This window comes from Miniopterus natalensis, chromosome 22 (genome assembly GCF_054644295.1).
Source record: "Miniopterus natalensis isolate mMinNat1 chromosome 22, mMinNat1.hap1, whole genome shotgun sequence".
In the NCBI taxonomy this organism is placed as follows: domain Eukaryota; kingdom Metazoa; phylum Chordata; class Mammalia; order Chiroptera; family Miniopteridae; genus Miniopterus; species Miniopterus natalensis.
Genome location: NC_142102.1, coordinates 704,459 through 719,017, shown reverse-complemented (window position 1 = coordinate 719,017; position 14,559 = coordinate 704,459). Strand labels below are relative to the sequence as shown.

The 14,559-nt window shown below is 56.5% G+C and overlaps 2 protein-coding genes across 2 annotated transcripts in view; one reads left to right on the top strand and one right to left on the bottom strand.

Moving 5' to 3' along the window:
• GABRA5 (gamma-aminobutyric acid type A receptor subunit alpha5) overlaps positions 1-14,559 on the top strand; it is a 50,943-nt gene that overhangs the window by 8,469 nt on the left and 27,915 nt on the right. Inside the window, exons 3-5 of the mRNA XM_087829197.1 lie at positions 8,513-8,625; positions 11,129-11,196; positions 11,296-11,516. Coding sequence (XP_087685323.1) covers positions 8,513-8,625; positions 11,129-11,196; positions 11,296-11,516 — 402 coding nt within the window. The remainder of the gene's footprint in view (positions 1-8,512; positions 8,626-11,128; positions 11,197-11,295; positions 11,517-14,559) is intronic.
• The window catches only part of GABRB3 (gamma-aminobutyric acid type A receptor subunit beta3), a 185,065-nt gene that overhangs the window by 148,090 nt on the left and 22,416 nt on the right, over positions 1-14,559 (bottom strand). The window lies entirely within an intron of this gene.

The window sequence follows — 14,559 nt, the reverse complement described above, 5'->3', positions numbered from 1 at the left end:
GGGAGGGGAGATGGCAGATTTCTAGTGTGGACAACTCTTCAGTGACTTTCACGAGAAGAGAGGCGAAGAGCCGAGCAGTGAGTGGAAGCAAGTCCATGGGGAATGCAACACCATAAAGTGTGCGATAAACACATGCAGGGTGGTACATGTGCCCCATAATCGCATGCAAGGGGCACCCAGTGTGGTTCGGGAGGGGCCCAGGCCAGCAGAGTGAGCAGGGTGAGATGAGGCGGTGGGGCCTGCAAGAGCAGGAGACCAGGGTTGACCTTGCAGTGGGAGGGACAGGACTGGAGAGTCTTCTTGGAGGGTGGCGAGTGGGGCTGGACTTGAGCACTGTTTACTGAGCTGATGAGCAAGACTGGGAGCCCCTTGGATGTGAGGCCCAAGGCACTGGGAGCGATCCGAGAGTTCCGGCCTAATGGTTGATGGCCAGTAGAAGAGGCCATAGGGAAAATCATGAGCCCAGTCATGACCAAGGCAAGCCCTGTGAGATACCTGTGAGCTATCCAAGTGGTTAGACCAGGTGGATATCTCACAGGTATCAAGTCCTGTGACGTAGGTTTCACATAAGACATAGGTTTCAAGTCCACGTTGTCCGTCGCAAGGGGGACAACTCTTCAAGGGAAACTAGGGATGGACCTTCACTGTGTAGCTAGTGTCTACCATGCTTTTCCCTCTACATAGATTTTGTTTTTTCATTAATCTTCACTCGAGGATATTTTTTTCATTGATTTTTAGAGAGGGAGGGAGGGAAGGAGGCGGGTGGGGAGAGAGAGAAACATCGATGTGAGAGAGACTGGTTGCCTCCTTCACGAGCCCCCACCGGGGCCGGGGATCGAACCTGCAACCCAGGTGCATGCCCTCAACTGGGACTCGAACCCAAGACCCTTCAGCACACAGGCCAGCGCTCTAACCACTGTGCCACACCGGCCAGGGCCATCGTTTTTTCTTTTGAACACGGCGAGCTCGCGTGGCGTGTAACGGAAATCTGAGGACAGTCTCACAGAACGGCGCCATTGAGAGGGGCCTGTTTAACGAGCTTCAAGTAACAGCCGGGGAAACGGAAGGTCCGTTTCTCAGAAGTAATTAAATACGGGGAGAGAACGCAGAAGGAAACGCAGTTCAGGAAGACAGAGACGCTGCCACTTAAAACCAACCCGGTTCGATTCCCGAAGTAAGTTCGCATTAAAATGGCCTGAAATTGCCATTATGGATCCCAATTATGTAAATCAAACAGGGCTGTCCACCGAGAGAGCTTGACAAAGAAATGCATCGCTAATTGGGTTCAGGGCACATTGGGCTGGGACAATCCTCCGGAGGTTTTTCCTCCCCAGAAGCGATGACATAACCGTCGAACTTTAAAATAGTGGAGTAAGGAGACATCACCAGGCATCGCTTGGTAAATTCCACCTTAATTAGTTGGAACCTACAGCCCGTTATATCCATAATACTAATAATACTAACAGATAAACGGATAGAGTTACGTGGGAATAAAGTCCGTGCAGTTCCTCAAAGAGAAAGATTAGCCTGGCTGGTGTGGCTCAGCGGTCACAGCGTCGGCCTGCAGACCAAAGGGTCGTGGGTTCGATTCCAGGTCAAGGGCACGAACCTGGGTTGCAGGTTGGATCCCTGACCCCAGTCAGGGCTCATGCGGGAGGCAATCGATCAATGTTTCTCTCCCTCCCTCCCTTCCATTCTCTCTAAAAATCAATGAAACCCGGTCAGGCGTGGCTCAGTGGTTGAGCGTCGACCTAGGATCCAGGCGATCGGGGTTTGAGTCCCGGTCAGGGCACAGGCCCGGGGTGCGGGCTTGATCAATGACCCTCTCATCATTGATGTTTCTATCTCTCTCTCTCCTTTCCTCTCCCTGAAATCAATAAAGATACATTTAAAAAATAAAATAAAATAAAATATAAAATAAAATAATAAATATCAATGGGAACAATATCCGTGAGTGATGATTAATCACATCGACAAAGATGGGACTAACGATACAACTCGCTGCTCAGTCCCCTTCCAAGTAGCCGGTGGAATCTGCCTCGGGGTTAACCCTCCGCGGGCCACTGGCTGGCTCTGGAGGTGGCTTCCCTGGGATCCCCTGTCCGGCTGTGTTCAGACTCCTCCCCCCAAGTCAGAAGCCCGGCCGATGGCCATCGGTCCTGCCTCTCTCCTCGGCCACCACCTGAGTAACGGGCCTCTGTGCCTGCAGTCTTGCCCCTGCCAAGTTCCCGGAGGGCAGCAAGGACAGAAAGTGCCCCCTGCTTGGTCTCCAAGGCGCGCACCTGCAGGGCGGATCCCGCGCCAAGTCCTTCACGCTGTGACGCGTGCCATCGCTCCGGTGGCACACGCCGCTCTTCTCCCTGACGTTCTTCCAGGCCCTCTGCGAACGTCGCTGTTTGCCTTTCGGGCCACTGCTCACAGCGCCCCTTTCTTTGGCCCGAGACCTGACCTTCACGCTTGCAAACTCCGGTCGGTGGCCGTGTCTGCTCCCCGGCCCCGGACGCAGCTCGCTCTGTGCCTGGGTGCCCAGAACGTCTTGAGTATCAGTTGCATGGTGTCCTCCAGCTCCCGTGTCCTGCCGAACGTCGCCTGCGAGCACCGCCGAGTCCTTGAGGACAGCCGTGTCCTTGAGGTTGGGAACGTTGTCCTTGTCATCTTTGTCTCCCCAGCAGTCCCCGCAATACCAGGGACACGGGGACCATCCAAGAGGCATTTCTATAGCTGAGCTGCTGAAATAGGCGCCGCGCCGGTCATGAGGCCTCTTGGGGCAGGAGTGAGGGAGGAGAGATGCTCTCGGCGGTCACTCTGGGGGTTGCTCTGTTTCCAGCTCAGGCAGGCCTGGAACAGTCACTTTCCACCCTGGCTGCACAGGACGGTCCCTTGGGGACCTTAAAAGTACTTGTGCCCATTCCTCCTGGATTAGCTGTAGCTAAGGCTCTGGGGCCTCGAAGGCAGGAGGAGGTAATGGAAGCATCCCAGACCCCGCGCCTTGGAGACATCGGACCACAGGGACAGGTGGGGAATTTGCATAATTGCAAGAACTGACCCTCTCCGAGGACACCCCAGTTGGCTTCTCTTCAACGCTGTGCTGGTGAAATCAACCCACTCATGCCCAGCCGGGCGTGGCTCAGCGGCTGAGCGTCGACCTAGGATCCAGGCGATCGGGGTTCGATTCCCGGTCAGGGCACAGGCCCGGGTTGCGGGCTCGATCAATGACTCTCTCATCATTGATGTTTCTATCTCTCTCTCTCCCTCTCCTTTCCTCTCTCTGAAATCAATGAAGACATATTTAAAAAAAAAAAATCAGCCCACTCATGGGCCAGATTTCAGGGGCTCCCCGTTCCCCGTTCCTCCTCCTCAGAACTTTCTCAGTGACCCCGGACTCCACGTCCTGGAAGGGGCCAGCGCAGAGCGTTTTGTTTCTTTTGTTCACCCCAGGATATATATTTTTATTTCAGAGAGAGAGAGAGAAACATCAATGATGAGAGTCATTGATCGGCTGCCTCCCGCACGCCCCCTGCTGGGGATCGAGCCCGCAACCCCGGCCTGAGCCCCGCCCGGGAATCGAACCGCGATCTCCTGGATCCTAGGTTGCGGGCTCCCGAGGATATTTTTCCCATTGAAGTTTAGAGAGCGTGGAATGAGGGAGGGGAGAGAGAGAGAGATACATCCATGTGAGAGAGGTTGCCTCCTGCATGTGCTCTGACCAGGGTCTGGAATCCAACCTGCAACCCAGGTGCATGCCCTTGACCGGGAATCGAACCCAAGACCCTTCCGTGCTCGGGCCAGAGATGCTCTAGCCGCGGAGCCACGCAGCCAGGGCCTCTGCACAGGGCGGTCTTTCCGTCTCTGTGAACACCGCCCCTGCCCGCCTGTGTCCAGCCACGGCCTTCCTTCCTCAGCCTGGCATCGGGAGCTCGGTGGCCTTATTTCCAAACAAAAGTCATTGGAAACCGTTCACGGTCCGAGACGAAGACCTCGTGTCTTTCGCGTGGACCGACATTCAGACGACGGAGTGCGGAAAACGAAGATGTCTGGTTTTCACTGGATGGTTGGTTCTGTGTTTCCTTTATGGCTCCTTTCCCGGAGCATAACGCAGGCGTCCGAGCCCCCCGGGGGATGCCGGGAGCCCCAGGTACCACCGAACCCCAATCGGGGTCATCAGTTCTGCCGGAAATGTGGCCGCAGCTCCTTCCTCAGCAGACGTGGCCTCGCCGCCGGTTTTTGTTTCTCGGTCCCAACCTGTCCCTGAATCTGTGTGACCGTCCCTTGGCCGCGGCTACCGGCTCGGTGTCCCCCTCGGTTTCAGGGGATCCCTTGCCGAGGTCTTCGGGCAGGCGCAGTGCTCTCTGGCAGAGCCTGTTTCCTCTCCTGTCTCCCTCCCGCAACCCCGGGGCCTTTTCCGTCTCCACTCAGCACTCGGCACACGCCGTGGCTGTGGCTTTTTGCAGTTTGAAGGGTGATAGCAAAACTAGCACCGTCCTGCTTCCTCCACAGTTTCGTGGCGAGGAGATCCCCTCCCACCGTGGGCCTCGGCCACCTCGGTGTGTGATTTTTCTGTCCCTGTTAAGCTGAGACGCTTGGCCGTTTCCCTGGGAGGAAGCCGGCCCCCTGCGGCTTCCCTTTCCCGGTTCCCGACGGCCGGCATCTCTCCTCTTGCCCTTGGGGACCGTTGTTAAGTACAGTCAGGGTGACCGGAGCACAGGCACTGCGAGGCTGCGACCGTCGGCCTGATCACCGGGGCGCCACTGAGGGACTGGCGGGTGGGGCGGGTACCGAGCCCGGATGGGGAGCCCCAGCGGAGAGCCCCCCCCAGACGGCGCGGAGCGGGGCTCCGGGAGGCTTCAGGTTACTCGCAGCAGCCTGCAGCTTAGGACGTATGAGCTGCTTCTCTCTGGGATTTTCCATGTAACACACTCGGAACGCAGTGGACCGTGGGCAGCTGAGTCCGCGAAAGCGAGACCGCGGGTCGGGGGGACCGCCGGCGTCTGAGCATGCGGGGCCTGTGCGCGTGGACCGAGTGTGACGTGTTTGGTGGACGACACACGCTGACCCTAAGGAACGGCTTCTCGTTTCCAACCAGCTGGTTAACTCATCCTGACCGACCCCGAAGGCAGGGAGGCCCATTTTCAGGGACAGCGTCTTAGACTATTGTCGCAATAACAGACCTAGTCCCAGCTCACAAGAATCGACTCCCCCAAAGAGCCGAGCCCCTGGCGTCTCCCGGAGCTTTGAGGTCATGTGCTCACAGGGACCCGAGGGCCAGGGACCTCCCCGGTTCCGCTCAACACAGGCTTTTAAAAAAATTATTATTATTTTAAATATATCTTTATTGATTTCAGAGAGAGGAAAGGAGAGGGAGAGAGAGAAACATCAATGATGAGAGTCACTGATCGGCTGCCTCCTGCTTGCCCCCTGCTGGGGATCGAGCCTGAAACCCGTGCCTGTGCCCTGACCTGGCATCGAACCCCAGTCACCCGGATCCTGGGTCGACGCTCAACCGCTGAGCCACGCCCGGCCGGACAATATTATTATTTTTTTAATTCTCACTAGAGGGTATGTTTTTCACTGATTTGAGAGAGAGAGAGAGAGAGAGAGAAACATGGGCCTGTTGTGTCCTGTACACACCCCGACAGGGACTCAAATCCACACCCTGGGCATGTGCCCTGACCGGGCATCGAACCTGCAACCTCTTGGTTCACGGGCAACAGGCCAACCCACTGGGCCACCCGGCCAGAGCATCACGGTTCCCTTTTTGTGGTGAGACTGTTTAAGGCCTATTCTCTTTTTTCCTCTGGAGCGTACAGCACGGTTTTGTGAATTACGACCACCGTTCACCGGCAGCGTCTCCCCAGGGCCTTGGCCCCGGCCCCGGCTGACGCCGCGTGTAAGCGACGTGCTTTTCTCCGGCTGTGCGTGCTCTCGGCCTTGTTCTGAGTTACAGGGCCAGGGAGGACCTTCCAGATACGGGACAGGTCCCCGTGGCCCAGGATGGGACAACCCAATGGGGAAGCCGTCAACACCGCGGGAAGGGGACAGGGACGCCAGATTTGGGGTGACCCACAGTGACTCGCTGGGCAAGTCCGGAACGTCGCTCTGTCTTCCCTTTACAAACTGGGAGGACAGTGGCAAGGCCCCGGGCCCCGGCGGAGGGTCTGCGAGGCCGAGTTCTTCCAATTCTGCAGTGGATCTCAGAGGAAAGGGAACTTAATGTGGGTTTTTGGTTGTTAATATTCATCCAAGGATATTTTTTCCATTTTTTTTTGGTTGTTATTGTTTTTAAGAAGAATAGAAAGGAGGGAAGGGTGGGGAGAGGGAGAGACAGAGACAGAGACATGATGTGAGGGAGACACGTCAATTGGTTGCCTCCCACAGGCGCCCCAACCGGGGCCAGGGATCAAACCTGAAACCCAGATACGTGCCCTTGAGCAGAAATCGAACCCAAGATCCTTTGGTGCTCGGGCGGACGCTCTGACCACTTAGCAACACTGGCCAGGGCGGGACTGAATATCTTTAACAGCTAAGTCGCAGAGGAAATGGCTGTGTGGGGGCCCCGTGCTAACCGGACTGAATTTGAGCTTGTTAGAGCTTCCAGGGTGTGTTCTAATGGGGATGTGAAAATTAGATCCAAAGAACTGTCCACACTCTCATTCAGAAGGGAATTGATCTGTTTGGAGTTGATCAATGACAGGGACCCGTTTCCAAGAACAGGGAGGGACGGGCGCACATCGATTCTGCCCTCAGCGTCTGGCCCTGAGGCCGGCTGTCAACTCGCAGCCGATTCACGGAGAGGAAGCAGGGGAAGCGGAGCCAGGGCCCCCCCGCCAGCCCCGCCGGAGGCTCCGGGACTCGCCTACACTTTCCCCGGCCGCCCAGGGCGCTGACTTTCTTGGGACCTGCAGCTGGCTCTGAGCCGGGAAGTTCCCCTTGATGCCAAGGCCAGTGTGTCGGTCAAGGTCTTGATGATTCCGAGCCCGTTTCTGTCGGCCCGTCCGGGAGCAGCTGCGGGAGCCTGCGGTGGGGTCCGTGGTATTTCCGTGTGTCACCCTCCTGTAGACGGTCATTTCCTTTCTCTTCGAGTCACTTCCCCAGACCGTCCGGATCTGCCCAGGGCAGTTTCTCATCCCCCTCCGCCTTTGTGGCCTAACCGGATGGGATTGGGCAAAGCAACTCTTCTTGTTTTGGGTTTTTTTTTAAATATATTTTTATTGATTTCAGAGAGTGGGAGAGAGAGAAACATCAATGATGAGAGTCATTGATCAGCTGCCTCCTGCTCGCCCCCTGCTGGGGATCGAGGACCCTGCAACTGGGGCTTGTGCCCTGACCGGCATTCGAACCCAGATCTCCTGGATCCTAGGTCAATGCTCATCCGCTGAGCCCTGCCCGGCTGGGCGACTGTTCTTATTTCTGGAAGGTTCAGCCCCCTTTTTTGGTTGCTGTTGTTAATCTTCACTTGAGGATATTTTTTTTCATTGATTTTTAGAGAGTGTGGAAGGAAGGGAGGGAGGAGAGAGAGAGAAACATCGATGTGAGAGAAACATCAGTGGGTGCGCCCCCCACGTGCCCTGAGCTGGGCCGGGGGTCGAACCTGAAACCCAGGTACGTGCCCTTGACCCGGAATCGAACAAGTGACCCTTCAGTGCTCGGGCTGACGCTCTAACCATGACCACTGAGCAACACGGGCCAGGGCTCAGTCCACTCGTGTTTGGGTTTTATCGTATGTCCAACACATGGGGTCACACAGAGCACTGTGCCTTTGAGTTTCTGATGGTAGGTGGTAGGGAGTAAAACCCAGCCAGGGCTTTGAGACTGGGCCTCACCGTCCATGGCCCCGGGTCCCGTGCTGTGGCCTGAGCTGCATGTGCCGGGTGGGGGTCGGGAGCGATTTCACAGACTCCATCATTTCTGTCACCATTTGCTGTGGCCCAGGCGTAGTGCCCACAGCACAGATGCTCCCAGCTAGAGGTACAGTCACATGTGGGCACATCAGTCTGATCTTTCAACTCATTTAAGATGGTTTTTTTTTTTTAATTTTTAAAATGTTTTTATTGATTTTAGAGGAAGGGAGAGGGAGAGAGAGAAACATCGATGCGAGAGAGAAGCATCCATCGGCTGCCTCCTGCATGCCCCCGACTGGGGATCGAGCCTGCGCCCTGACCTTTTGGTGCTCAGGACAGAGCTGAAGCGACTGAGTCACACCAGCCAGGGCTCACGTAAGATTTTTAAAGGTCCCCTCCACACCCCACTAACGATTTGATGACTCAGGGTTTCTGAATCAGGGAGGGTTGGAACCGGGCCATCCCGTTGGGCTGATGGATGAACAGCCCGGAGTCAGCACTCTCCGGACGCTCAGGAATTAAGGCTGATCTCTGCAGAACAGTCCCCTCGGTGCTGGGGGAGGCGATCGTGCCCTCCCTCCCGGACAACTCACTCCCTGTTTCTTTCTCTTGAGAAGAATCTATCAGAAGTAATTAATACAAGTTCGAACCCTTTTTGTTTCTCTGTGCAAAAGCTTTTCGCAGATGCCAGCCGGCTCGGTAAAGGATGACAACATCACCATCTTCACCCGGATCTTGGACGGGCTCTTGGATGGCTACGACAACAGGCTGCGGCCGGGGCTCGGGGGTGAGTGCCGCTCCCTGCTGGGGCCTCATCATCTCCAGGGCGCAAGAAGCTGGGGAAGGGGCCCTGCCAGCTCCCTTCCCCCAGACAATTCCGATGTCCATTTGGTTGACTTGAGGAGGGACCGGTTCTTAGGTGTCACTACAGCTGAGATCACCCGATGCTAAGAAACATTTTATAACCAACATCGCGCTCTCGTGTCTGCGCAGGTCACTTTCAGAAACCCACGGTTCCACGCCGTTTTGACACCTTTTTACGTGACGTTTAATATTTTCACCGGAGCCGTAATCCTAGTAGTACTTTGACTCCATGGGAGTTGGTAACAATAGTATAGCGTGTTCGTGGGGCCTGATCGGCGCAGCTTAAGTTCAGGCTGAGCATCGTGTGCATTTCTGGGCATGCGTGAGGCCCTTGGCTCTAGCGGATTGACGTGTGGTGCGTGTGAACTTGCTCCACTAGGGAAGTTAGAGAACCTCCAGCAACAACTACATTCTCAGAGCAAAAAGTTTAATTCTCCATTACTTGCATTTTTTTATTTTTATTTTTATTTATTTTTTTAAAATATCTTTATTGATTTCAGAGAGAGGAAAGGAGGGGGGAGAGAGACAGATAGAAACATCAGTGATGAGTCATTGATCGAGCCCACAACTTGGGCATGTGCCCTGACCGGGAATCGAACCCCAATCGCCTGCATCCTAGGTCAACGCTCAACTGCTGAGCCAGGCCCGGCCGGGCTATTTGCATTTTTTAAAATGGATTTGAGAGAGAGGGGGTGGGAGAGAAAGAGAGAAACACCAATGGGTGAGAGAAACATCAATCAGTTGCCTCCCCTAAGCACTCCCACAGGGGATCAGACCCACAACCTAGGGGAATCCAACCTGCAGCTTTTTTTTTGGTGATCCCCCCGGGCAGGGCACATATTTGCATTTTTAACACTGAAAGCATGAATTGCCATTCTCTGCATTTTTGGCAAAGAAAAGTCCACACAGGCTCCCAGACGCCACCTTGCCTCACCCTCCGAGTGATGTCCCTGGGCCTCCATGTCCTGCAGCGTCTGCCCCTTGGAACGTGCCCACAGGATCACAGCATTAGAGATGCCTCAGGCTCCTGGCACGGGACCCCGTCTCACTCACCAGCTCGAGTCACAGTCCTGCAAGGGGGGACCCGGAGGGTTCCAGAGCCCAAGGGTGGCCCGCTGGGGCTTGCACCTCCGTGGGGAGACAGGCACTGAAAACACACAGATGTCTGTGCACATGCAAATACACACCATGGGCGTATCTGTCTCCTGCAGCGAGGGCCTGGGAGAGAAACTCGGGGAACCTGACTCCGTGATGGTGCCTCCAGCAGTGGGGGGCATTCCTGGTGGGCTGTAGTGTGCCCGGGATGTGGTCCCCATTCCCCACCACAAGGGGTGACAGGGCTCCCTGCATCCAGGGAACACATACATGTGCCTCCACTCTCATTAGCTGTTTTAATGGCTTTGTTATAATCCATAATTTTTTTTTTTAATATATCTTTATTGATTTCAGAGAGAGGAAAGGAGAGGGAGAGAGAGATAGAAACATCAATGATGAGAGAGTCATTGATCGAGCCCGCAACCCGGGCCTGTGCCCTGACCGGGAATCGAACCCCGATCGCCTGGATCCCAGGTTGACGCTCAACCGCTGAGCCACGCCCGGCTGGGCATGCTCCATAATTTTTTTTAAAAATATGGTTTTATTAATTTGAGAGAGAGAGGAAGGGAGAGGGAGAGAGAGAAACATCAATGAGAGAGAAACATCCATGGGCTGCCTCCTGCGTGCCCCCCACTGGGGACCCCACCTGGAACCCAGGCATGTGCCCTGACCAGGAATCCAGCCGGTACCCCTCTTGGTTCTTGGGTCAAGACGCTCAACCACTGAGCCACGCCTGCCGGGCCACCCTTTTAACCTTTAAAAGACGGCATTTAAAAGATAGCATCATACTAACTCCATATATTTTCCAAGATCCACTCTACAAACAATGGTTTCTTTCCTTTTGCCTGTAAAAAAGAACGTAGATGCTCAGGTTTCCGAGCATTTAATGGAAATAGTGGTTTCCCGTGATGGACATTTCCAACAATTCCACGTGCCACACAAGGCGCAGAGTCCCGTGTCCCTCCCGAGCCTTTCGGGGCCAGGCCGCACCCTGGGCCTCTGTCCTCTCTGGCTTCTTTCTCTGGACAGCACCCTGGGGTGCAGTTTAGAGGGAAGTTCCTCCCGGGCTGCTCCCCCATCCTCAGCTGGCTTTCTTTGGGGGCGAGGCTGGGCGCGTTTTCCAGGTTTACCAGGGAAGCAACCTGCCCAGGCCACGCGCCCTGCCCCTGCCCCACAGGACGGGCGCTGTGTCCCGGGGGGAGCACCTGGCTCCATCTGGGGTTCGTCAGGCCCCCCCAGATTTAGCAGACACATTCTAAAAGCCCCCAAGCGAGCGGTTGGTGCGGAGCCCGGCCCGCAGGCGCGCGCCCAGGCAGCCCCGTGTCTTTCAGAGCGCATCACGCAGGTGAGGACGGACATCTACGTGACCAGCTTCGGCCCCGTGTCCGACACCGAGATGGTAGGCGCGCCCCCCGCGCGCCCCCGCCCCGCGCGCCCCGCCCCCCCCCCCCCCCCCCCCCCGCGGCCGGCGCTCACGGGCGCCCCCTCTGGCCGGCAGGAGTACACCATCGACGTGTTCTTCCGGCAAAGCTGGAAGGACGAGCGGCTGCGCTTCCAGGGCCCGATGCAGCGCCTGCCGCTCAACAACCTGCTCGCCAGCAAGATCTGGACGCCCGACACCTTCTTCCACAACGGCAAGAAGTCCATCGCGCACAACATGACCACGCCCAACAAGCTGCTGCGGCTGGAGGACGACGGCTCGCTGCTCTACACCATGCGGTGCGGGGCGCGAGGGGCGGGAGGCGGGGTGCGGGGCGCGGGTGCGGGGTGTGAGGTGCGGGACGGGCTCGCTGCTCTACACCATGCGGTGTGGGAGGCGGGGTGCGGGAGGCGGGGCGCGGGGTGCGGGGTGTCGGGTGCGGGGTGTGGGGTGCGGGGTGAGCTCGCTGCTCTACACCATGCGGTGCGCGGGTGCGGGAGGCGGGGTGCGGGGTGTCGGGTGCGAGGTGTGAGGTGCGGGACGGGCTCGCTGCTCTACACCATGCGGTGCGCGGGGTGCGGGCGCCGGATGCGGGGTGCGGAGTGCGGTGTGCGGGGCGAGCTGGCTGCTCTACACTGTGCAGTGAGCGGGTGTGGGGCGCGGGGTGCGGGGCGGGCTCGCTGCTCTACACCGTGCGGGGAGCGCGGGGCCTGAAGGCGCGCGGATGGGACCCCGGGGCGGCGCAGCGCGCGGTGGGCAGGGTTATAATGGGGGGCAGAGGGCGGGGCGCAGCTCGGGGGTGTCCTAATGCGGGACAGTGGGGGGCGAGGCCTGTGGGGGCAGCGCCAGGAGCAGCGGGGAGAGCCGCGTCCCCTGTGGGCGGGAGTTTCCTTCTTGGCGCCCAGGGAACGCGCGGGCACCGTGGGCACCGAGGCTTCCTCCCGTCACACCGCGTTCGCCGGGCGGAGACGGTTCCACTGGAAGGTGTCATGAGTGGAGCTGTGGAGTGGAGCTGTGGTTTCACAGCACTTGTATCCACTGAGTTGGCGGAGGCGGTGATGGTTGGTAACAGGACGCAGCAGCGGGCACCTCGCCCACCACCGTGGGTGCCCGGCTCAGCCCTGGGGGGGCAGGTGGATCTGCTGCTCCATTTACTGATGCATCACTGGTTAATTCTTGTCTGCGCCCTGACTGAGGATCGAACCCGCAACCTTGGGGTATCCAGACCAACTGGGCCACCCGGCCAGGGCCCCGGCTTTCTGTGGGGCGGTGGGCTCACCCCGTCCAGCCTCATAAAGCCGGTCGTGCCCACGGACCGTCCCTCCCCGCGAGGCAGGAAGGTGGCATCAGGGTGTCCCTCGGACGCCAGCACCCGGAGAAACAGAACACGTCTCCTGACACTGTTCGCGTCAAGCCGCCTGCAAACCTGGGTTCAGACCCGAGGCCCCGCTGAGATGAGCCCGCGCCCCGCGTGGGCACCGGGCTGTGTCCCCGGCGCTCTGTCCGGAGACGGGCACCCTGGTGTGATTGTTTCCACGCCCTGCGGACTTGCATCATTCGTGGGAAACGCGGCTGTGAACGGCTTAAGCTCAAGGCGGGACTCTGTCATTTAGTCGCCAGGAGGCCTCGGTCGGTTTAACTCGAATCTCTTAGGGGCACCTTTTGTTATTTTTGTCTTTGTTGCTTTTTAATTTCGTCTGGTTGTGAAAGCCGGTGGCACAGGCACTTATTCCGTGAGTGGCCCGTGGGGGGCGCCATAGGAGCACTTTTGTGCAATCCTTGGCTGAGAGCCTCTGGAAGTTACAGTTCCGTATAGGTTTGCAGGGTAATCAGTAACTTACTTGCAAGAAATTATATATATATATATATTTATACATGATTGACTCTTGAGTAATACATTTGAAATAAATTATAAGTATGTAAATGGAAATTTTTATTTTTTTTTTTTAGATATATCTTTATTGATTTCAGAGAGAGGAAAGGAGAGGGAGAGAGAGAAACATCAATGATGAGTCATTGATCGGCCGCCTCCTGCACGCCCCCGACTGGGGATCGAGCCCGAAACCCCGGGCCTGTGCCCTGACCGGGAATCGAACCCCGATCGCCTGGATCCTGGGTCGACGCTCAACCGCTGAGCCACGCCCGGCCGGGCTGTAAATGGAAATTTCTAACTAGGCACTAGTATGTGCCTGTGAGTGTATACACCTATCAGCATCTGTGTCTTTATCTGTATTTATCACCGTGTATCCACGCACCAGTGTCTAGTTAAAAACAACACCAACAGATAGATTGGCTAAGGTTTGCCGTTTTTAAAGATAATATTCATTTTAATGACAAGAATCTAAATTATTATTTTTTTTAATGTGTAAAACGTGGAAAATTGCCAAGTACGAAATACGGTTATGGTAACAGCAGACCTCAGGGAATCGGTGCTAACGGTCGGGTGTGTCCCTGGGCGGGCCCCTGTGGACTGCGGACGCGTGTCTGTCTGTGTGCATCCACACGTGCTCTCCTAGAGTTGCCGTGTGGCCCCGTCCTCTGAAAACTGTTTTATAAGCAGCTTTATCATTTAAAATGCATTGCAGGCCTTTCCCCCGTCGTCACACGCTGTTCTGGAATTTGTGACCCGTTGCATTCCATCACGTGAACATCCTGTTAGAGTCTCCCACAAAAACTCAACTTTCCTGCCCTGACCAGTGAGCTCAGTGGTTAGAGCCAACACCGCCCCCCCCCCCTCCCGCACCAAAAGGTCACAGGTTCAATTCCTGGCCAGGGCGCCTGCGGGAGGCCACCAGTCGACGTGTCTCTCTCATCCATGTTTCCCTCTCCCTCCCTTCCTTCTACTTTCTCTAAAAATCAATGGAAGAAATAGCCTCCGCTGAGGATTAACAAAAACACCCTCATGTCATTTCCATTTTTTCTCTGATAAACAGCATCATCATTCAAGCAAAAAAATTATATCTTTGAATAAATTCCAGGAACTGGTCAAAAGATGAGGCTCTCCGCCCGCCTTCCCGAGTTGTTTCCTAGAAGAGCTGTAGCGATTCCCCTCGGGCTCCCGGCAGGGCGATGGCCTGTGACGTCCCCCTGGCACTGCGGGAAACGGGGAAGGAAGCGGCAGCCCGGTTTTCTCCATGAGATGTGACTAAGGACCCGTCTCTGGGGAAGGAGCACGTGTGACAGTTTCTCTCCGGGATTTCTAGTAAATGAGTCTTGCACAACCACCTGAGAATGGCCTTTGTCCCTGCGTGCGGGGCCCAGGCCCGCGGCTCTGGCCTCTTCCTCCGCCTCAGACACAGCTTCCTGCTCCCTCCCAGACTTCAAGAAGTCTTCTGAAGTCTC